Source organism: Bos taurus, chromosome 11 (genome assembly GCF_002263795.3).
Source record: "Bos taurus isolate L1 Dominette 01449 registration number 42190680 breed Hereford chromosome 11, ARS-UCD2.0, whole genome shotgun sequence".
Classification (NCBI taxonomy): Eukaryota; Metazoa; Chordata; class Mammalia; order Artiodactyla; family Bovidae; genus Bos; species Bos taurus.
Window position 1 is genome coordinate 50,371,617 of NC_037338.1, and position 24,865 is coordinate 50,396,481.

The 24,865-nt window shown below is 41.0% G+C and overlaps 1 protein-coding gene across 1 annotated transcript in view; it reads right to left on the reverse strand.

Moving 5' to 3' along the window:
• The window catches only part of DNAH6 (dynein axonemal heavy chain 6), a 282,338-nt gene that overhangs the window by 167,581 nt on the left and 89,892 nt on the right, over positions 1-24,865 (reverse strand). The window contains exons 21-29 of the mRNA XM_024999429.2: positions 21,777-21,896; positions 19,253-19,433; positions 15,869-15,965; positions 13,282-13,501; positions 9,827-9,991; positions 9,630-9,743; positions 7,378-7,503; positions 7,137-7,292; positions 6,268-6,429 (exon numbers count right to left, since the gene is read on the reverse strand). Of these exons, the coding sequence (XP_024855197.1) occupies positions 6,268-6,429; positions 7,137-7,292; positions 7,378-7,503; positions 9,630-9,743; positions 9,827-9,991; positions 13,282-13,501; positions 15,869-15,965; positions 19,253-19,433; positions 21,777-21,896 (1,341 nt within the window). The remainder of the gene's footprint in view (positions 1-6,267; positions 6,430-7,136; positions 7,293-7,377; positions 7,504-9,629; positions 9,744-9,826; positions 9,992-13,281; positions 13,502-15,868; positions 15,966-19,252; positions 19,434-21,776; positions 21,897-24,865) is intronic.

Consider the following 24,865-nt stretch of genomic DNA (forward strand, 5'->3'; position numbering starts at 1 on the left):
ATACCGGAGTGGACTGCTGTGGAAGATCCTCCTCCAGGGGATCTTCCTGATCCAGGGATGGAACCCACATCTCTTACATCTTCTGCGTTGGTAGGCAGCTTCTTTACTACTAGTGCCACGTGGGAAGCCCATACACAGGGTAATGTAATGGTGGTTAATTTCTTCTACAGCAGAATCCTAGTGGTTCAGGAGAGTGAATACATACCTGTGGCTATCTACAGAGGAAAGTTCCTTTAGAGATTTGAATTTGGGGTTAAGCATTAGTACAAATATTGCATCATACCATATCTATATCTCTTTGAAAATAGAGCTAATGGCTTTTTTGTTTCAAGGTGGTCAATTGAGCACATAGGGATAACATCCCTTTCTCTGAAATGACCATGTATGAAAGACAGAACTCTCTCCATTTCTGTGTCTGCATTTGTACCTGCGCCTACCTGATAAAAACATAATGGAAAGGAAAACCAGCAGCAGAAAGAAAGTTTTGAAAAAATATCCTGGAAGATGGAAAGTTCATAAATACTGAGTACTCAGCTGAGAAGGGCAGAATTCAGCCCAAGCCAGAAGGAAGGAAGAACTACCTACCCTTCAGGAAGGTCTCCAAGAAACTCTGAACCCATCAGCAATACATGCAAGGAAAGCAGAGAAGGTCCCAGGGCAATCCTTGGAAATTAGTCAAAGGTGAGTACTTGCAGTGATCAGGTTTGTGGGCCCTGCCTTTCTCTGTGCTTCTCTTTCCTCATTCCAAGTAGACTAAACAGGGTTCTTGAGGCTGGCATTACTGAATTTTCCCTCCAGAATAATACCCAAGGACTGCTTTATTGAGAAAGGGGGAGATCTGTCTTTGGGAGACATTAGGAGATACTGGGAGAAGACATTAGGCTTGGGAGAAAACGAAAGCAGAGAAAAGAAAAGACAGATAACTTCAGACCTCCACATTACTCAACTGAGAGTCAAAAGGACAGATGGCTCCATCCATGAGTGAGACCCACTGAATTCTACTACTGTAGAAAAAAATCCTTGTTATTTTGGTATTTATAAAAGGTTTCTGGCTTCCTGGCTGCCCATGCCCACACACTCTATGGGGAAGCCTGCCAGCCAAATATCTTACATTCTCACAGAGATCACAGGAGCTCTTTCATTGAAAGCAGGGGTGAAACAAGTTATTCTAAATGATCAACTCAGTCCCCTATCCATGCTTATGAACTAAAAAGTAAAGATTAACAGACATTTAAGAAAAATCAACATCAAGAAAGAGAGAAGAAAAATAAACAAAATAAGCAACTCTGAAGAAAATGGAGGTGATTTGGGGGACAAAACAAAAAATGTAAAAATTTAAATGGAATCCTCAGAGAGATTTTAGAGGAAATTACATTACTATAGTATAAAACAAGATGTTCTTAAAAAAAAAAAAAAAAGCCAGAGATAAGAAACAATCCTTGGAACTTAATTATAATACAGCCTACATTACAAAAATGAAATAGATGGACTGAACAATGGAACAACTAAAGACCAAGCTGGCATTCTTTTTTGGCTGAGCAGCTTGTAGGATCTTAAATCCCCAACCAAGGGACAGAGGACAGAAAGCTCACAATGATGTTGGTCATCCAGTCACAACCTGCTCATGGAAGAGCTTTCGATGGTATACAAGGACTGATGGGCAACAGGAGACAAAAAGAAGAAAATGAAATGTGTCTCCATCAGAGTGATGTTACACAGTCTGTACCATCTCTGTTGACCACCTGAAGTTACTACCTGCTGAAGTGAGCATAAGAAGTAGGACTCCAATAAGGGGGAAAAGACATTTTTCAATAAAGGTGGGTTCCTCCAGCTCTCTCTCTTAGAATCACCTAATTTTACTATTTTTAAAAGGGACTTAATTTTATTCCCTAGGCTGTTTTAGCATGACATACAGGTTCCCCTAGTTTCAGAACTCAATGCTAATATATTTGGGGCACACTGGAAGCTCTTTCCCTTCATGCATGCCTCATAAAAGTCCACAAAAGGACTAATGTCTAATGTCAGTAACTGCTTCTGTTGTCAGCTACTTCTGTGTGGGAACTGACAGCTGGTTTGTCCTTCTCTTGTTTCTGCTCCTGGAAGAGGCATCCACATCCACCTGCCCTACTGGGATGGACGAGGTGGAGGTGGCACAATGTCTCCTTCACACTGAGAAGTCTTTCTCCTCCCCCATGTTTGACTGGGAAGTTGGGAAGTTGCCAGGAATGAGCTTTGTCTTTTTTCTGAAGGTCCTCTACACCAGTGGTCCCCAATCTTTTTGGCACAAGAGATGGATTTAGTAGAAGACAATTTTTCCACATATTGGGGAGGGGAGATGGTTTCAGGACAATTCAAACACATTGCATTTATTGTACACTTAATTTCTAATCTAATGCCACTGCTGGTCTGACAGGAGGTACCAGTCCATGGCCCAAAGGTTGAGGATCTCTGCTCCACACCCTTCAGGGGATATACAACTCTCCAAATTAGATATTAACATGCTATGGGCATGCCAAACCACCTGACCTGCCTCTTGAGAAACCTGTATGTAGGTCAGGAAGCAACAGTTAGAACTGGACATAGAACAACAGACTGGTTCCAAATAGGAAAAGGAGTACATCAAGGCTATATATTGTCACCCTGCTTATTTAACTTATATGCAGAGTACATCATGAGAAACACTGGGCTGGAGGAAGCACAAGCTGGAATCAAGATGGCCAGGAGAAATATCAATAACCTCAGATATGCAGATGATACCACCCTTATGGCAGAAAGTGAAGAGGAGCTAAAGAGCCTCTTGAGGAAAGTGAAAGAAGAGAGTGAAAAAGTTGGCTTAAAGCTCAACATTCAGAAAACTAAGATCATGGCATCTGGTTCCATCACTTCATGGCAAATAGATGGGGAAACAGTGGAAACAGTGGCTGACTTTATTTTGGGGGGGCTCCAAAATCACTTTAGATGGTGACTGCAGCCATGAAATTAAAAGACGCTTACTCCTTGGAAGGAAAGTCATGACCAACCTAGACAGCATATTAAAAAGCAGAGACATTACTTTGCCAACAAAGGTCCGTCTAGTTAAGGTTATGGTTTTTCCAGTGGTCATGTATGGATGTGAGAGTTGGACTATAAAGAAAGCTGAGTGCCAAAGAATTGGTGCTTTTGAACTGTGGTGTTGGAGAAGACTCTTGAAAGTCCCTTGGACTGCAAGGAAATCCAACCAGTCCATCCTAAAGGAGATCAGTCCTAGGTGTTCATTGGAAGGAACGATGCTGAAGGTGAAACTCCAATACTTTGGCCACCTGATGTGAAGAGCTGACTCTTTGGAAAAGACCCTGATGCTGGGAGGGACTGGGGGCAGGAGGAGAAGGGCACGACAGAGGATGAGATGGTTGGATGGCATCATCAACTCGATGGACATGGATCCCGGTGAACTCTGGGAGTTGGTGATGGACAGGGAGGTCTGGTGTGCTGCGGTTCATGGGGTCACAAAGAGTCGGACATGACTGAGCAACTGAACTGAACTGAACTGATGCTAAAACAGCAGTTTCTAAAGTGTCATCTGGGGACCCCTGCAAGTCCCAGAGTTTCTTTTAGGGGGTCTGTGAGGTCAAAGGACTCATTATAATGCTAAAATGTTATTTGCCTTTTCAGTCTCATTCTCTCAGGAGAGAACAGAGTTTGTTTTTCTCAGTATTTTGTTTCAGTTTCCACATCACAAATAATCTTTAAGAAACTGCCACTTGTCAAGTTTTGGTATAGTTTCAAAGAAGAATATCAGCAATTATCTGAAGAAGCTATTAACCTATTCCTCTCTTTTAGTGTGTATATCTGTGTAAGGCTAGATTTCTCTTCAAATACTTCATTCAAAATAACATATCTCAAAAGATTTGATGCAGAAGCAGATATTCTCCCATAGGGAATCTGGCCATATTCCATTATACCAAACAAGAGATTTAAAAATATATAAAATATTGTCACTTTTCTCACTAAATTTTTTGTTTTGAAAAATGGTTATTTTTCTCAAAATGTCTGTTTATGCTAACATGTAATAATTTATTATGGTTATTTTAAAACAGATAAATATTTAAGATGCATCAATTTTAACTTATAACATGGAAAATATCAACAGGTATAACCCATACATATAAACAAAAATTCTTTGGAGGTCTCAATAATTTTTTTTTCTTTTTTTTCTCAACTGTGCTGTGGCTATTATTGTTTTTGCATTTCTTGGGGCTGGCATGGGCTATGTATTGATTTCAAGGTCACTAATGACCGTGTGGAATAGAAGAAGCTTTTGTGGCCAGACTGAATCCAGGCTGGGAATTGCATGACTAACCATTCTTGAGACATTGTTTGCTGAGATCATCAAAGTGGGTATTATTTTTTGATAAACATTCTGTCTCCAGTCTTCCTGTGGCTATAGGTGGGGTACAGTTGGGAGAGCAGTCTGGACAGAGCTGGGGACCCCCCAAGAGCCTGAATATTTAACAACAAAAAGGTTTCTTCCTGGTGTAGCAGGTCCTTGGGTAAGTATTTGGACCCAACACTCATATGAATGCAAACTTTCCTCAATGTCACCCAGACAGTGGTCCCTTCAGGACTATTTCATACATACCATATGGGCATGCATGGTCTCTAGAGCCCTCTAGGCTTATGTAAAAAGTGTTTCGGAAAACCACCTCACTCCACACCCTAAGTTAGCAGATGTCCCACACTCTGAAGATTCTGTGCAGTGTCCACAATAATTTTTAAGAGTGTAAAAAGGTACTGTGATCAAAAAGTTTGAGAACTACTCAATGAAAAAATCTTTCCCTGAATTCTCACCTCCTATGGATTTCTTTTTTTTTTTTTTTTACATTTTATTTTATTTTTAAACTTTACAATATTGTATTAGTTTTGCCAAATATCTAAATGAATCCGCCACAGGTATACCTGTGTTCCCCATCCTGAACCCTCCTCCCTCCTCCCTCCCCATACCCTCCCTCTGGGTCGTCCCAGTGCACCAGCCCCAAGCATCCAGTATCGTGCATCGAACCTGGACTGGCATCTCGTTTCATACATGATATTATACATGTTTCAATGCCATTCTCCCAAATCTCCCCACCCTCTCCCTCTCCCACAGAGTCCATAAGATGGATCTATACATCAGTGTCTCTTTTGCTGTCTCGTACACAGAGTTATTGTTACCATCTTTCTAAATTCCATATATATGCGTTAGTATACTGTATTGGTGTTTTTCTTCCTGGCTTACTTCACTCTGTATAATAGGTTCCAGTTTCATCCATCTCATTAGAACTGATTCAAATGTATTTTTTTTAATGGCTGAGTAATACTCCATTGTGTATATGTACCACAGCTTTCTTATCCATTCATCTGCTGATGGGTATCTAGGTTGCTTCCATGTCCTGGCTATTATAAACAGTGCTGCGATGAACATTGGGTACACGTGTCTCATTTCATTTTTAATACACAACTCTGAATTGCTCATCTCTCTTTTAATATTAATTTATTTATTTGGCTACAGTGGATCTTAGTTGCAGCATGTGGGGTCTAGTTCTCTGACCAGGGATCAAACCCAGGGCCCCTTGCATTGGGAGTACAGAATCTTAGTCCCTGGACCACTAGGGAAGTCCCTACTCTTCTCTTCCTGTAAGCTTATTCCTTGTTCCTAGATTTCCCTGCTATTGTGTTTTATACCTCATTTTTACCACCATTTGACAAATCCGGGCCTTGATTCCTACCTGACCCACCCAGATTGCCTTGTGTTGACTAGTCTCCCTTGCTCTATTTATTCCACTTTAATCATTCCTGGCCCCACTCAGTTCAGTTCAGTTGCTCAGTCGTGTCCGACTCTTTGCGACCCCACGAATTGCAGCACGCCAGACCTCCCTGTTCATCACCAACTCCCAGAGTTCACTCAAACTCACGTCCATCGAGTCGGTGATGCCATCCAGCCATCTCATTCTCTGTCGTCCCCTTCTCCTCCTGCCCCCAAGCCCTCCCAGCATCAGAGTCTTTTCCAATGAGTCAACTCTTTGCATGAAGTGGCCAAAGTATTGGAGTTTCAGCTTTAGCATCAGTCCTTCCAATGAACACCCAGGACTGATCTCCTTTAGAATGGACTGGTTGGACCTCCTTCTGGCCCCACCAGTTTTCCCCAGTTTGCTATCACCCCTTTTTCTCCTCCTTTTTCTGTGTCACAGTGCAAACAGAGAAAGCCACAATGAAGCACTTAATGTTAGCGTTTATACGCCAAGACTGTACCTTGTAGTCCAAACCATCAGAGCAGTTAAAGACCACACACTGGATGGCAAGGGCTTTTGCAAGGTCTTTGGTGGTCTCTGTTTTCCCAGTTCCAGCAGGACCGGCTGGTGCACCTCCCAGGTCCAGCTGCAAAGCCCCCATGAGGCAAAGGTAGCAGCGATCCTGAAGAAATGGATAAATTGTCATTATTGAAGGGAACTGACACTGGCCACAAATTTGTAAGTACTTTCTATAGCAGGAGGGTTGTTATTTATTTTTTAAAATATATTTTTAAGTGGAGGATAATTGCTTTACAATGTCGTGTTGGTTTCTGCTGTACAACAATGTGAATTACTCATAACTATATATATACATATCTCCTCCTTCTTGAGCCTCCCTCTCACCCGCCTCCTCATCCCATCCCTCCCCATCTAGATCATCACAGAGCAACAATTTGAGTTCCCTGTGCTATACAGCAGCTTCCCACTAGCTATCTGTTTTACATTCAGTAAAATGTACGTCAATGCTACTTTCTCAATTCATCCCACCCTTTCTTCCCTCCCTGTGTTCACAAGTCCATTCTCTACATCTGCTTCTCTATTCCTGCCCTGCAAGTAGGTTCATTGGTACCATTTTCTTCTAGATGCTATATATGTTCATTAATATGTAATATTTGTTTTTCTCTTTCTGACTTGCTTCACTCATGAAAGGTTCTACAGCAACTGAAACATACTAAAAAATTCAGGCACATGATCAAATAGAGTAAATAAATCTCTGCGATATGAAGATGTATTCACAGTAAATTCTTTCAAGGTTTAATCTTAGAAATGTTTCAGAACTATTATGATGGGGAAAAAAAACAGTCATGAACCTAACGGTCAGTAACTTACCGTGAGAGGAGTAATAACTAATCTTGGGCATGCACCTAAATACTCATAGCCATAGGTGTACTGAGAGAGCGCCATCCTCGCCACACAATTGTCCAGGTCTACATCCCAGTAATAGCGCAGCTGTCTCTGCCAGTCAAAGGAGTCAACTACCTGCACCTGCAGAAGTGATGACAATGATACACTTGGTAGATGCATTCATTTTAGAAAGAAACATATGATTTTATTTGAATGAAACAATTACCTTGGCTTGAACAAGTTCAGTGACTATGTCTCTTGCATGTACATCAATAGTAATTAAGGCAGTTATGATGTTTCTGTGTAATTTAGGAAGGATGCCTCGGACTATTGCAGCCAGGGCATTTAATCTCTACAAATGAAAAAAAATATGATCATTAATTTTCAAAAATCAGTTTACATGTATATCTTTTTACTACTAGGTTTGGAATATATATTTGCCAGAATTATCTATATAACTAAGTATCTATAAAATTAGATAGTTTTAGGACTTCCCTGAAGGTCCAGTGTTTAACATTCTGGGATTCCAATGCAAGGGGCACAGGTTCAATCCCCGGGTTGGGGAACTAAGATCCCATATGTCATGTGGCATGGCCAAGAAAATATAACATAAAATAAAATAAAGATGACAAATTTATTAATATTTAAAAAATTAAACAGTTTTGACAAATGGCAATTCCAAATTTCATAAAAATCTGTAATTCTGTGACCAAATACTACAATAATTTAACTTTTTTGATTCCAATAAGACTTCTATGAAATACATACTAGATTTACCCCCATTTCACATGAGAGGAAACTGAAGGTCAGAGAGGGTAAGTAAACTGGTGGCCGTCACAGTCAATAAAGTGGCAAAAATGAGACTCAGGTAGACATTTGCCTTGAGGAAAGCTCTTAACCATCCTGTGATGATGTCTCCAGAGAAGACTATTCTCCTCAAAAATTAAATGTGATTAAGGTAGTGCTTCTCATTTATAGGGCTAGGTTCTTTTATTTTTGGATATTCATAAAACTCAGGCATTTTAACCAAGCCAATGGCTGATTAACCAAAAGCATTCATGTTAAGTCATTAAATCTTTTTCAAAGAAGGGCAGTGACTCTGAAAACCTTGACTGGCTGAATTTTCACTCAGGCTCATCCTGATCAAGGGTCACCTCTGTAAAGAGATCAGTGGGACTTTCCTTAGTGTCTTCTCTCTGGAGCTCTCTGAGGTGAAATTCTATTGAGAACCTTCTAAGAGAGTTTTATTTCAAGGAAGCTGTTTCCTCCTTTTTCTGTTTTAAGCGTGATTTTCTAAAAAAAATTATTTTGGCCATGCCATGCAGAATGCAGGATCTCAGTTCCCCAACCAGGAATCAAAGCCGTGCCCTCTGCAGTGCAAGAGCAGAGTCCTAACCACTGGAGCACCAGAAAATTCCCCTAAGGGTGAGTCTTTAAAAATGCAACATTGCTTGGAAGTAGAATTGGATTTGGAGTTGAAGATCTGGCCCTGCTGTAAGCTGCAATTTTTAAGGATAGCTCAAAAATTTGTGTAGAATGCTATTTAATTAATTCAATCTTATGGCTTTACTTATCATTGCCTAAGGGTTCTATAAAACAGTAGAAAAGCATGTGTTGGGCTGAAGAACAGAAATGGCACAAATCCTGTGGTTTTCCTGGATCAAATCAACTTCTGGGAGAGACATCAGGATCCAGTATACCATTTCTCCTTGAAGGTGGCAAACCCTGATAATCCTGACATTTTTCCTTTTGAATTTCTTTTTTTCCTTCTATTGTTAAAAGTATTCATATAAATATGGCAATGCGGGACACCTGGGTTTGATCCCTGGGTTGGGAAGATCACCTGGAGGAGGGCATGGCAACCCACTCTGGTATTCTTGCCTGGAGAATCCCCATGGACAGAGGAGCCTGGACAGCTGCAGTCCATGGGTTCACAAGGAGTCAGACACGACTATGCGACTGACCACACACATAAATACTATGCAAACATCAAGGGAGTATTGCTGAGAAAACTTGAACAGAGTTTTTGTGAGCACCCCAAATCTTTGGATGTCATCTCAGAGCCTTACAAATTTTTTTTAAACAGTTAAAAGCCATTCAGTTTTATTAATTAATATATATTTATTTCATACATAGTTGAAATAGAGCCTTTTACAATTCATTCTGTGATCCTTGATTAAAATACAGATTACAGGCCTTCAGAAACATTTTTTTATGTGACATAATGATGTAATGACACTTCATGATTTCTATGATTTACAAAACGGAGGCTAATCATTTAGTTAAGTAATGTTTATGACTTCTCTCGTCGATATTAGAAAGATGCAGAAAGATTTTAGTAACCTGTCACTGTTTTATCCTTAGGAGAAGAGCCTTACAATTTCCGAAGTAATGAACTTGTATCAACCACGCCCATAAGAGCCACTGGGACCATCTTGCCCAGCGATACGTCTGATATTGACCTGCCCGTAATCTCACCTCAAAGTTCACTTTTTCAAAATCTTCCAGGGCCTCTAAGTGATTCCCCTCTTCTTTTTCCAAACACTCCGTCAAATCGCGGCACCACATGATTTGAGAAACGGTCAGGATCACCTGCAGGGAAACACCCTCCTTCAGTGTGGGCTTCCTCTCAGCCGAGTAAGATGCAGAGGCGGAGACTGAAAGGAGCCTGTTACCTGAGAAGGGTGGCCTGCGACCACCCACATTGTTCTCTGTTTCCCCAGATAGTCCGCGATGGCGGCTTTGCACAGGCGGCGCAGAGACGTGAACATGGCTTCCTCCACTTTGCCCAGCCACTCCTCCACGTTGCCTCGGGCCTTTAGGCCTTTCCCCAGGCTCACCTGGGAGGTAATCAGAGAGGTGATAACATCCTCCATACATCCCTAACAGAATCCTGAGCTCGGTAAACACGGCAGCGTGGCCACAGACACTGAAACTTTCTATTGATATTCCACTCTCACTTTACCCACTTCTACTTAAAAAAAAAAAAAAAAAACTGTTTGGCTATGCCTCATGCAGAATTTTTAGTTGTGGCACGTGGGATCTAGTTCCCTGACCAGCGATCAAACTCAGGCCCCCTGCATTGGGAGCATGGAGTGTTAGCTAAGGAACCTCTAGGGAAGTACCTACCCACCTCTGCTGCTGCTGCTAAGTCACTTCAGTTGTGTCTGACTCCGTGCGACCCCATAGACCGCAGCTCACCAGGCTCCCCCGTCCCTGGGATTCTCCAGGCAAGAACACTGGAGTGGGTTGCCATTTCCTCCTCCAATGCATGAAAGTGAAAAGTGAAAGTGAAGTTGCTCAGTCGTGTCCGACTCTTCGCGATCCCATGGGACTGCGGCCTACCAAGCTTCTCCATCCATGGAATTTTTCAGGCAAGAGTACTGGAGTGGGGTGCCATTGCCTTCTCCGCTACCCACCTATACTTAGTGGGTTATTTCACGGCTTCCCTTTGGGGCCACCTCTTGGAAAGAGGAGCTGTGTGTGTGTGTGTATGTGACTCAGTTATGTGGAAAGAGGAGCCGTGTGTGTGTGTGTGTGTGTGACTCAGTTGTGTGGAAAGAGGAGCCGTGTGTGTGTGTGTGACTCAGTTGTGTGGAAAGAGGAGCCGTGTGTGTGTGTGTATATGTGTGTCACTCAGTTGTGTCCAACTCTTTGCTCAGTTGTATCTTACCCACAAGGCTCCTCTGTCTTTGGAATTCTCCAGGTAAGAATACTGGAGTGGCTTGCCATGCCCTCATCCAGGGGATCTTCCTGACCCAGGGATGGAATATGGTCTGCATTGCAGGCAGATTTTTTACTGTCTGATCTACCAGGAAAGCCCAAAGAAGAGTTTATGTGTGCTAAACGAATTCCTCCACTTTCTTTGCCTACCTGCTGCCATATGATTTTTGGCTCCAACCATTCCTCTAAACCTGGTCAGGTTATTAAGGTGATCAGGTGGGTGCGTGCTCAGTAGTGTCTGACTCTTCGGATCCAAGCAGACTGCAGCCTGCCAGACTTCTCTGTCCATGGAATTTTCTAGGCAAGCATACTGGAGTGGGTTGCTATTTCCTACTCCAGGGTATCTTCCCAATCCAGGGATCAAACCTGCGTCTCCTGCATTGGCAGGTGGATTCTTTACCACTGTGCCACCTGGGAAGCCCCTAAAGTAACCAGTGTTCTCCCAATTGTTCACTCCAATTGACACTTTTCAGTCCTTTTCACATTTATTTCTTGGACTTTCAATGACCTGCTGCTGCTGCTACTGCTGCTGTTGCTAAGTCGCTTCAGTTGTGTCCGACTCTGTGTGACCCCGTAGACAGCAGCCCACCAGGCTCCACCATCCCTGGGATTCTCCAGGCAAGAACACTGGAGTGGGTTGCCATTTCCTTCTCCAGTGCATGAAAGTGAAAAGTGAAAGTGAAGTCGCTCAGTAGTGTCCGACTCTTCTTGATCCCATGGACTGCAGCCTACCAGGTTCCTCCGTCCATGGGATTTTCCAGGCAAGAGTACTGGAGTGGGTTGACTGCCTTGCTTATCTGGGCTCCAGAATCTGCTCACTTCTTCTACCCTCGCTTTACATGTCCTGTCTTCCCTAAATCCTGGCAGATTTAGGGGTCTTTCCTCTTTAATCTGCACTAGTGATGAGCAAAGTCTTTTGCCAGAGAATCAATTTAGGTCAAGTAAAAAAATTTATTGAGGTCTACTTGATTTACAATATTCTATAAGTTTCAGGAATACAACATAATGATTCAATATTTTTATAGATTCTACTTCATTTAAAGTTATTACTTTAATGGTTATACTGCCCTGTGCTGTACAATATTTCCTTGTTATTTATTTTATATGTGGTATTAGTAGTGTGTATCTCTTAATCCCCTACCCCTATAATACCCTACCCTCCTTGACTCTTCCCACTAGTAACTAATTTGTTTTCTATATATGTGAATCTGTTTCTGTTTTGTTATATTTACTAGTTTGTATTATTTTTTAGATCCCCTATTAAGGGAAAATATACAATATTTGTCTTTGTTTATTTCCCTTGGCATAAAACCCTCCAGGTCCACGTATATTGTTGCAAATGGTAAAGTTTTATACTTTTTTATGGATGAGTAATATCCCATTACTCTGAATGGCATTACTGATGCAATGGACATGAACTTGGGCAAACTCTAGGAGATGTTGAGGAACTGGGAGGCCTGATGTGCTGCAGTCCATGGGGTCACAAAGAGTTGGACTGGACTTGGCAACTGAACAACAACAACGATATATATACATATATATTCACATCTTCTTAACTATCCATCTGTTGGTGGGCACTTAGTTTGCATCCATGTCTTGGCTATTGTAAACAATGCTGCTATGAACATTGGGGTGTCTGTATAGTACAAGTAAAATGCCTATGGGTTCTTACTGATCCCATAGATATACTACTGTGTTCTAACTGGATTAAAATCCTTGGCATTTCCCTGAGTGACTTGTCTGCTCTCCATCTTCCTTGGCTGCCTCTGTGTGTGTGTCTGTCTGTGTGTGATTCTCCTCTGTGATGTCACTTGGTTCCCCATAGTCTGCTAGTGCATTCACTTGGTTGATGCCTACTGTATTCCAGGTACTGTGCAGAGCCTAGGAGACACTGCAGTCAAACAGTGACAACTAATACTTCATAGCACCCGCTTGGTACTATTCTAAAGTAATGTACATACAGGAACACCTGAAAAATCCCCAGCAACTCATTAATTGGGCACTATTACTAATCCTCATTTTATAGCTGAGATTAAAGATTGGGAGTGGAATCCAGGTGACCAGGCAGTAGAACCAGCTCTTATCTAGGCTACTCCTTTGCTCCTTGTGGAGAGTTAAGACTTGGCTCCAGTTCTTTCCACCCTGTTTCCAAGAACAGAGCACACACCTCTGTTATTACATTTAGTATGGGACTTTTCAGTTGTTTGACTATGTCTCTGCTGGACTTTGAATTCTTTGAGGGCAAGAATTTAATCATGGTTATTTTTGAAATTGTTGAGCCAGCCCAAGACCAGGGCATGTAGCACTTTGTGAATGCTTAGCATGCTGATGAATAAAATCTCCATTCTCCAACCCTGGAAGAGTAACAAAGTTTACCCATAAAGAATTATTAACAAGAATACCTTACCCTTTCTCCCTCTGGTGATAGCATCGCTAAAATATCATTAGTGTAAACCTTTTCTGGCTCTGCATCCATTCCAGGAATTTTTCCCTCAGTAGGAGGCAGGAGAGCAAATTCAAGCTTTGAAATGGAGTCGAAGCATTTCCTTAAGTGAGGCTGCACAGCTTGGGGATTTCGTGTCTGGGCCAAAATCTCCAAGAGCTCATCATTTGACAAGAAGTAAAATCTAGATTAAAGAATATACTTAAAATGTAACTTGAAATTGAAGCAAAACCTTATATAGGCATGATAGATGAATCCCTTGCCCACATCTCTTCCCCATCCACTGATTTCCTGGACCTATTGGTTTTAGGTTTCTGGGGAAGCCACACATCTCTAAATATGATTATTATAAAGATTAGTGTGGCTGCATCTCAAGCGTCTGGAGTTAGTGCCTGGTACATAAAAGGTAGAGATTTTTCATAAAATTTGTAAAAATGCTAGCACTTGCTATGATACTGATTTGGTCACATGTCTGTTACTTGGCTTTGAGCTCCTAAAGTGAAGGTATATTATTTGTTTTCCCTGGAATTCAGCCTTGTACCTCATATATACCTGGTATTCAATACATAATTTGTTGACTAAATGAATGTGTGGTTGCTGGAAACTTATTTGATTCTGTGACTACACACATGTGGGCTGTGCTGATGTGAGCTGGCAAGGGATTTTCTTAGATGCCCAACAGGGCCATTTGAAGGCATGAAGATATTCTATGGAAAAAAAAAAAAAACCTGGAGAAGGGGCATACCTGGATGCTGAGGGATGAGAGAGAGGGATGAGGGTCTGGCTGGAGAAGACACTTTACTCCTATGGAGGAAACTGCCTATGAGAGATCCCTCAGGACTGGAGGCATCTCATGAGCTCATGGAAGGCCCCATGTGAGAGAGGGGGCCAGTTGGGTACCATCCAACTCAGATTTCTCCTGCTGTACTACCTCTCCTCCCTTCCCTGCCCCAAACCTGGAGATCTCAGAAACCTAATAGAAAGTAGGGAGGGTTGACCATTATACATCCTTATCATCACTAAAGGCTTCAGCTTTGCAACAGGTCTGGGCCAGAGAAGGGAGATGTTTTCACTTTGAAAGAATTTCAGAATTTCGATGATTACAGATTGTTTAGTGGGTTAAGACAACAAGAGATTTTTTGGCATTATTATCTGAGAATGGCCAGAAAATTCATGAGGTCTGCTTAAGATTCTGAGCAGGAAGAAACTAGCCCCTTGTAGGGAATGCAGAGGTAGTCCTTAGAAATAAAGATGTTTTGGGGTTGCACTCTATCAGTCCTACCAGATACAGAATAATTCATCTCCCTTTTCAACTAATGAAACAGACAACTGTCAAGATTGGACTATGAACCCTGACAAAGCAGGAACCATGCTGCATTCCTCTTGTGTCCCCAGGACCTAACTTGTGGCCCCAGGAACTAATTCATATGGTTCATAACATGTCTTTCTTAAGGCTTGGAAAGTGAAATCAATGGTGCACAGAGCCTCTTGACCTAATAAACACTGCAGGCCTAGTTGACATAATTCTAAACAAAAGGAAAAAACAAAAGCTGATGCTTTTGGTGTTCAGCATTATCACAGGTAAATTTGTGTCCAGGTTTCTTTAAATATCAGAAGTAGTGTACAGATTTTCTCTACACTGGGGAGACCCAAGCTGGGAGCCACTGCTTTAAGAGTGAAATAAAAGGCACATCTCAAACCTATTCCTCTATCTTTTCCTGTGTTGCCTGAATCTGTTGAACTCAATCAAATCTTCCAGATCTTGGATGTCTCGTGTATATACATACCCTGGAGTGGTACCCAGCAACAAACCCTCTTAACCAAATAACCAACATAAGCATGTAACACTGGCTGACTTGGACAGAACTTACCAGCCATTTCTTTTATAGCTAACAGGAAAAATCCACAGAAGATGAACATTTTGTGATATTGTCTATGTTACGGTACAATGTGCCCCAGTGAATGAAGTCTGGAGCTCTTGTGATCATCAGGTAGTCATAGTCTGTTCGTATATAATTGCACTGAAACGGTTTATTTACATGACTGTCCACGTGCTAACCACGAGCGCCATTAGAGCAGGGATCTGGCCTTTTCTTATATCTTTAACACTGAGCAAAACATTTGGTATGTTTCTAGAATGAATGGATGAGTAAAAAATTTCATTTGGAATTTGTGAAATGACCTTTTAGATGACTTCTACAGTGACCCTCTTAGGCCATCAATTAGCCTAAAGAAATCAGCTCAGGCAACAAAGGTCTCTAACTTTTTACAGATACATCCGTGGACACATGCACTCATGCAGGTGCACACATACACACCCAGCAGTGAAATGGTGCTGTGATCAAAAGTTCTTCCAGCGCCTACCCATTTAAACCAAACACTGTATCTTTATCCTTGACAAGATGAGCTACATTGCTATTATGAAATATATTTCCTGCTTCCCTTTTTGGTCCCCTGATGTTTTGAGGTTATGGTTTGTTTTAAAGTGTATCTTCACAAATTCATGGAAACTCAACTACTAAAAATGTTGTTGGTAGCCTTATAAACTTACCTTGGAAAGATAACTCTTTTTGATTCTAAATATGCCTCTAGACACTTCTGAATTTGATCAAGTAATGCATTATTATTTTGAAAAGTCTCCAGAAGCCCTGTTCATTGAAAAAAAGGTATTGGTAAAGTCTTGTTGAAATAAATAGAGAATATAATTTTAAATATGATATTAACTTTTTTAAAAGCTTTGGTTTTATTTGGTAAAAGAATGGTCTAATAAAATTTGGGAAGGTTGGTTAAGAATGTTAAGTATTTTTTTTAGCATCTATCTTATTCTATTTTTTAATTGAAGTATAGTTGACTTAGAATGTTGTGATAATCTCCGCTGTATAGCAAAATCACTCAGTTATACACATATATACATTCCTTTCTTTATCTTCTTTTCCATTATGGCTTACCCCAGGATACTGAGTATAGTTCCCTATGCTATACATTAGGACCTTGTTGTTTATCCATTCTAAGTGTAATACTTTGCGTCTACCAACTCCAAGCTCCAAGTCTATCCCTTAATGATAACATTAATTTTAATATCTGCCACTGAAGAACAAGCATTTAATTTGAAACCTTTTTATCTGGCATCATCCACTTTTGGGGATTAGGGGTGCACAAACTAAAGCCAAACAACTGCCTCCTCTTGACCCTCCAAACAAAGCCATTCTCTAAATGCTACATTTTCTTTGTCACTTCCTTACTCATGTCTTCTATTTCTTCTGCCCTCTTTAGATGCTGAAATTGTGGCAATCGCACCCTATTTCTTCATCACTAAACAGTAGCACCTTAAGAAGCAAGATTCATGTCTCACTTGACATTGATGTTTTGGTGCCTGTCACACTACCTGACTTCCATACCTGTTCAAGAATCAAATCCAGTCTTTTCCATGGTCTCCAAGGCTCTATGTGATCAGTGAAAAGAAAGTGAAAGTGAAAGTGAAGTCGCTCAGTCGTGTCTGACTCTTTGTGACCCCATGGACTGTAGCCCACAAGGCTCCTCTGTCCATGGGATTCTCCAGGCAAGAATACTGGAGTGGGTTGCCATTTCCTTCTCCAGGGAATCTTCCTGACCCAGGGACTGAACCCAGGTCTCCTGCATTGCAGGCAGACACTTTAACCTCTGAGCCACCAGAGAAGCTCCCAATCCAATCTCCAACTCATTACCCAAGCACACTTACCTCTCTGGTCTCACTCCTAAGCCCTCTCCTGTGTGCTGCTCTCCACCCTGTTCTGGCTTCCTTCCTTACAGGAGTACACGCTAAGCGTGCTTTTACTGCAGGGTCTCTACCTTTGTTCTCTCTGATGTTAGCAATACTCCCTTATATCCACAAACATATTTCATTCCTTCATTCTTGCAGATTTCTACTCAAAAGTAGTCACTTTATCAAAATATCCTTTCAACACACACACATACACAGCAGCCCCTGGCTATTCTTTTGCCACATTGCTGCTGCTGCTGCTAAGTTGCTTCAGTTGTGTCCAACTCTGTGTGACCCCACAGATGGCAGCCCACCAGGCTCTGCCATCCCTGGGATTCTCCAGGCAAGAACACTGGAGTGGGTTGCCATTTCCTTCTCCAATGCATGAAAGTGAAAAGTGAAAATGAAGTCACTCAGTCATGTCTGACTCTTCGTGACCCCATGGACTGCAGCCTACCAGGCTCCTCTGTCCATGGGATTTTCCAGGCAAGAGTACTGGAGTGGGTTGCCACTGCTTTCTCCACTTGCCACATTACCCTACTTAATTTTTCTTCACAGCTTTATCATCATCTGAAATTATATATATATATATATATATGTATATATGAGAGTGTAAGTCGCTTAGTCGTATTTGACTCTTTGTGACTTGATGGACTGTAGCTCTCCAGGCTCCTCTGTCTGTGGGATTCTCCAGGCAAGAATACTGGAGTGGATTGCCATTCCCTTCTCCAGGAGATCTCCCTGACCCAGGGATTGAATCCAGGTCTCCTGCATTGCAGGCGGATTCTTTACCATCTGAGCCACCAGAGAAATCATATATATATCTCTCTCCACATTTCTGTATCTGAAATCCCTGGGACTAAATGTATTTTTGAAATCTTTTTTTTAAATTCCAAAAGTTATACAACAAAAGTCCAGTTGGGACTGGGGCAGCACTCTGCAATAAGACACGTTGAATATTATTGCAGCAAGAGGTTTGAATATGCACATTTAGTGGGGGGTGCTAGACAAGATAAAAGGTCTTTCAGAGATATCCATGTTTTAATCCCCAGAACTTGAGAATTTGTTAGTTTTTATGGGAAAAGGCACCTGGCAGATGTGATTACACTATGGATCACAGGATGGGGAGATTATCATGGATCATGTGGTGGGCCCAGTGTAATCACAGGGTCTTTATAAGAGGTAGAGAGGCAGATGTGATGGCAGAAACATAGACTGGGGTGATAACAGTTGTGGCTGAAAGGGGACTAGGAACCAAGGATTATGGGGAGCTGCTGGAAGCCCCAAAGTTTTAAGGTTTTCAATTCTATCATCCCATAGAGTTTTCCCTGTCTATTTCTGTAAGAGTCTTTGGGCAGAGACCACAGCCCAGCAGCTGCTTCTGCCTGAAGGAAGCTCTCTGGGATTATCACCATGACAGACCATGTGCTGCCATTTACAGAACAACAAGTTGTTGAGCTGAGGCTTTAATAGAAAACATAAAGTTCAATCACTCAGTATGTGTACCCCGAAAGATTTTGATTCTACATCCCTAGAAACAGAACTTATTAAAACACATTTCAACTGTAAAACACTGGGGACTCTATTCAATACTTTATAATGACCTATATGGGAAAAGAATTTTAAAAAGAGTGAATATATGTATATGTATAACTGATTCACTTTGCTGTATACCTGAAACTAACACAATATTAAAAATCAACTATACTCCAATAAAAGTCAACTAAAAAATAAATAAAACACATTTCAACCCTGAGATTAGAATTACTTTAGTGGCATTATTCGTAAGTGGTTATAATGAATTACTTAAAGTGTGGAAATTTGTATGGTTAGAAGTCTGTAAGAATGGGTCAACTGAATGGAAATGTACGTTTTGTAACCTAAATTGTGAGATGGAAGCATCAGTGATACTGTATGGGGAAACATTCCCCAATGCTACACACTGCAAAAGAAGTAGATGCTTGTGTGCCGAAACTATCAACTGAGCTGAAGGATAATGATGACAATACATTAATAGTAATAAAATGACAGGTGTTCAATTCACATTGCTTAGCAAGAGTGTCAAAGGTACTACAAATATTCCCGGTCATCAGTGCTGACTAGATCAAGGGTTGAATGTACCACATATTATTAGAATCTTACAGGTGATGAATGCTGTGGATGATTGTAAAGTCTTTTTGTGTGTTTCTTTTCTACCTGGTTGAGTAGCTGCTCGGAGAGCGTTAGGCAGCCGGTTAACCTTCCTCATGATTTCCTTCCATGACTTGTCCACTTGAAGGAACATCTTGGCCTCTGCAGGCAACTGCCTTTGAATATCTGGAGCATTAAAAATACTCTCTAGGTAGAGCCAGTTTCTCTGGCAGTTCAGCCATTCTTCCTAGGAGAAAAATAAGGACATTATCAAATGTTTTAACCCAAAGTTGAAAATACACAGCTATGTTAAAAATAACTACATGAGGATTCACTGTATTTTTTACATTTTGGCGGTGTCTCACAGGCCTTAATTTTTCATTAAAATTTTTTTTTTATTTTATATTGGAGCATAGTTGATTGGCAATGATATGGTATACGGCAAAGTGACTGAGTTAAACCAACAGAAGCATCAATTCTTTTTCAAATTATTTTCCCATCAAGGTTATTACAGAATATTGAAATAAGTTTCCTATGCTGTGTAGTAGGTCCTTGTTGGTTATCTATTTTAAATTCGGTAGTGTGTGCATGTCAACCCAAACTCCCAATCTATCCCTCCCCTGGCCCCCACCCCCATAATGATAAGTTCATTCTTTATGTCCTCACAGCTCCTTTGAAATAAAACCTCTTTAAAATATCCAAGACTCATCTCAGCCTAATTCCAACTCATTTTTTGGTATGAGTAGAGTTATAATGAGTCTACTACCGTGTGGTAACCAGAATGGACCCAAATAAAGAGGATTAAAATGCCCAGAGGAGACATTCTAGGGGGAAACAAGATGGTTCAAGGAGTCTGAAGGGTTGGGAAGCTGTTTAGTGACTGTTTCCAAATATATAAAAAAGATTCTTTGCCTCAGTGATGTCTATATTCTTCCCTCTCCCTCCTTTTAAAGAAGAAATATAATTCATTTTCAATTAAAAGAGTAAAACCTGCTTATAACAGAACATGTGGCAAAGACATAAGACTGGGAAGAATAAGAAAACCGTATACTGTCTCTCCTCTTAGAGATGATCACTGTTAATCAAAGAAACCACAAGTGCAGGGTCAGATCTAAAGTCTGTAGACCTCACCTTTCCACTGTGCCTCTTGCCATAACCCTGAGATCCGTAAAAGAGCATCTCTCACCTCACTCTAGATTTGGGGGCTATGCCAAATCCCTAATATCCCAACCACTCCCTGGTTTATTTCAGGTTCATACTTTCTATGCAGTTAATTCTCTGGAGGGTCCCTGTTACTCAGGGATCGGATTATAAGGTGTACATTGAAGAGGATGGATTCCTGAAAAAGGTCTCTATGAAATAAAGATGAGACAAATTGTCTTTTCCTACTTAGTGCCTGTATTAAGTCATAGATAACTTTTCATATTAGAACATATAGGGAAGTGTCACCCAGGCATGTCTGACTCTTCGTGATCCCCTAGACTGTAGCCCACCAGCCTCCTCTGTCCATGGAATTCTCCAGGACAAAATACTGGAATGGGTTGGCATTTCCTTCTCCAGGGGATCTTCCTGACTCAGGGATCAAAGGATCTGCCTCCTGCATTGCAGGCAGATTCTTTACTGTCTGAGATATAGGGAAGCCCCAGAACATAGAGGAACCCCAACACAATTAATTCAACAGAAAAAAACTGAAGTCAAAGAAAGACATTGGATGGGAAAAAAATTAGACCAGAATAAGTGGGCTCTTTGTTTTATTATGGGATAATCTGAGGTACAGTAAAATAAAAAGGAAGTGTGTATGAAAGGAAGGGCACCACGGAGACTTCGAGGAACAGTATTAGTCCAGTAAATATGAGCTTGCTGTGATAAGACCCTTAAGGTGGCCCCAGGACCAGGGCTTCATGCCCTTGTGTGATCCTCTCCCCCTGAGTGTGGGTGCCGCCTGCGACTTGCTTCTAGTTATGGAGAATATGGTAAAGGTAATAGGATGTACACAATTAGGTGTAAATACACGAGGCTGTAGCCTCCATCTTGCCTAGAGACTTTCTCTTCCCTGCTTTACTGATGAAACAAGTCATCTTGTTGAGGAAGTCCATGGAAAAAAATTGAGCAACATGGAGGAGCTGAGGATGGCCTCTGACTGACAGCCAGTGAGAAACTGAAGCCCCTGGTCCTGGAATTGCAAGGAAATGATATCTGTCAGCATCTTCCCTTAGTTGAACCCCTGATGGGAACCCAGTCCTGGCCCACATCTTGACTGAACCCTTGTGAGACCCTTAAACATAAGACCCAGTTAAGCCATGAACTCCTTACCCACAGAAGCTGTGGGATAATAAATGTATCTTGTTTTATATGACTAACGTTTGTGTATTTTGTTTCACAGCAATAATAACTAATTATTGATGGTACAGTCTTATAAAGAAGAGCTCAAGGTATTTGCATTCTCCTTATATTCTGAGAATAATAAAATGTCAGTATTGAATCTTACATCTAAACTCTATACTGCCTAACCCTAAGTGAACAAATGACTTCTAAGGTCCTGTGACTTTCCAATTCTCTGAGTCCGTGAATTGAAATTACCCTTACTCACCAGTGTTTGATTAAACAAAGCAAGCTGTTTCTGCCATTCATCTACTCGAGCTTTCAGTGGGCCAACGTAACGTGATGAGGCAATGGTTGCAATGTTGATGGTGCTGTCATCAAGAAGGACCTTTCAGGAAGGGTGAAGAAAGTATGTGCAACATCATATGTTAGTGCTCTCAAAGATAATTACAGATATTTAACTCTGAGAGTCTATTTATTTATTTTTATTTTTACCTTAAAATTTTTATTTTATATTGAAATAGAAATTTCTGTTGGATTTACAACATTGTATTAGTTTCAGGTGTACAGCAAAGTGATTCAATTACACACATACATATATCCATTCCTTTTCAGATTCTTTCCCATCTAGGTTATACAGAATATTAAGTAGAGTTCCCTGTGCTATACAGTAGGGTCCTTGTTGATGATCTATTTATTTATTTTTTTTAATTTAATTTTATTTTTAAACTTTACATAATTGTATTAGTTTTGCCAAATATCAAAATGAATCCGCCACAGGTATACATGTGTTCCCCATCCTGAACCCTCCTCCCTCCTCCCTCCCCATACCATCCCTCTGGGTCGTCCCAGTGCACTAGCCCCAAGCATCCAGTATCGTGCATCGAACCTGGACTGGCATCTCGTTTCTTACATGATATTTTACATGTTTCAATGCCATTCTCCCAAATCTTCCCACCCTCTCCCTCTCCCACAGAGTCCATAAGACTGTTCTATACATCAGTGTCTCTTTTGCTGTCTCGTACACCGGGTTATTGTTACCATCTTTCTAAATTCCATATATATGTGTTAGTATACTGTATTTATGTTTTTCCTTCTGGCTTACTTCACTCTGTATAATAGGCTCCAGTTTCATCCACCTCATTAGAACTGATTCAAATGTATTCTTTTTAATGGCTGAGTAATACTCCATTGTGTATATGTACCACAGCTTTCTTATCCATTCATCTGCTGATGGACATCTAGGCTGCTTCCATGTCCTGGCTATTATAAACAGTGCTGCGATGAACATTGGGGTACACGTGTCTCTTTCCCTTCTGGTTTCCTCAGTGTGTATGCCCAGCAGTGGGATTGCTGGATCATAAGGCAGTTCTATTTCCAGTTTTTTAAGGAATCTCCACACTGTTCTCCATAGTGGCTGTACTAGTTTGCATTCCCACCAACAGTGTAAGAGGGTTCCTTTTTCTCCACACCCTCTCCAGCATTTATTATTTGTAGACTTTTGGATCGCAGCCATTCTGACTGGTGTGAAATGGTACCTCATAGTGGTTTTGATTTGCATTTCTCTGATAATGAGTGATGTTGAGCATCTTTTCATGTGTTTGTTAGCCATCTGTATGTCTTCTTTGGAGAAATGTCTATTTAGTTCTTTGGCCCATTTTTTGATTGGGTCGTTTATTTTTCTGGAGTTGAGCTGTAGGAGTTGCTTGTATATTTTTGAGATTAGTTGTTTGTCAGTTGCTTCATTTGCTATTATTTTCTCCCATTCTGAAGGCTGTCTTTTCACCTTGCTAATAGTTTCCTTTGATGTGCAGAAGCTTTTAAGGTTAATTAGGTCCCATTTGTTTATTTTTGATTTTATTTCCAATATTCTGGGAGGTGGGTCATAGAGGATCCTGCTGTGATGTATGTCAGAGAGTGTTTTGCCTATGTTCTCCTCTAGGAGTTTTATAGTTTCTGGTCTTACGTTTAGATCTTTAATCCATTTTGAGATTTAAAATTTTTGTTTTTATGTATTTGATCTATTTTATATATAGTAGTGTGTATATGTGGAGAAGGCAATGGCACCCCACTCCAGTACTCTTGCCTGGAAAATCCCATGGACGGAGGAACCTGGTGGGCTGCAGTCCATGGGGTTGCTAAGAGTCTGACACGACTGAGCAACTTCACTTTCACTTTTCACTTTCACGCATTGGAGGAGGAAATGGCAACCCACTCCAGTGTTCTTGCCTGGAGAATCCCAGGGACGGGGGAGCCTGGTGATCTGCCGTCTATGGGGTTGCACAGAGTCGGACACGACTGAAGCGACTTAGCAGCAGCAGCAGCAGCAGTGTGTATATGCTGGGACTTTCCAGGTGGTGCTAGTGATAAAGAACCTGCCTGCCATTGCAAGTTAGACACAAGAGATGTGGCTTCGATCCCTGGGTCCATAGTGTTGCACAGAGTCCGACGTGACTGAAGTGACTTAGCACACACACACCCAGTGTGTATGTGTTAATCCCAAACCACTTAAAAGCCAACTTTCTGAATTAAAAGCTTAGTCCCACCCATTATTTCCCACCTAACCACTTCCTCTCCTTCTTCCCTTCACCAGGATTTACAACCCACTATGATGTTTTCTTCAGCGTCACCATGGAACTTCTGATTGTCAAATCGTGGCTATTTCTGTCATTTATTAATGGCACACATTTCTGTTTAGCTCAGCCCTTTTCTTCAATCTCCCCCTACAAGTTATCTGGTACTTTACACCACTTTATTTCTCAAAGTGCTCAAAACTTGAAAAAGTAGCTGCCTGCTTTATCCAATGAAACATCATTCTCCCTCAATTATCTTGAGGAAGAGGAAAAGTGAGCTCATTCATGTCAAGCTCTGGATGTTTATAGACAAGTTTTCATCTACCTCCTTCCCCTACTCCTTCTCCATATGCCACAGCAACCCTTGCAGAACATGTACATTTTAAAAAACGTGTCTTCTAATCTAAAGAATTTTCATTGTTCTATTTAAATTACAAACTTCTTCAGAGCAGAAGCCCCATCACCTGTTATTACCTGGTCTCATACTGACTGATTTCCATCTTGGGTCTGCTCTCCCCTTCACCACCCAGAATGCTGTCTGGTCTTGCTCTTCCAAAATACACCTGGCAAAGACATTTCATCTCCAATTCTAGTTTGGGGACACACTAAGAGAATGGGGCTTTGCTTTAAAAAAATATTTTGTTGAAGTATGACTGATTTACAGTGTTGTGTTAATGTTAGCTATATAGCAAAGTGATTCAGTTATACATATATATATATATATATATATATATATATACTTTTTAACATTCTTTTATATTATGACTTATCACACGATATTGAA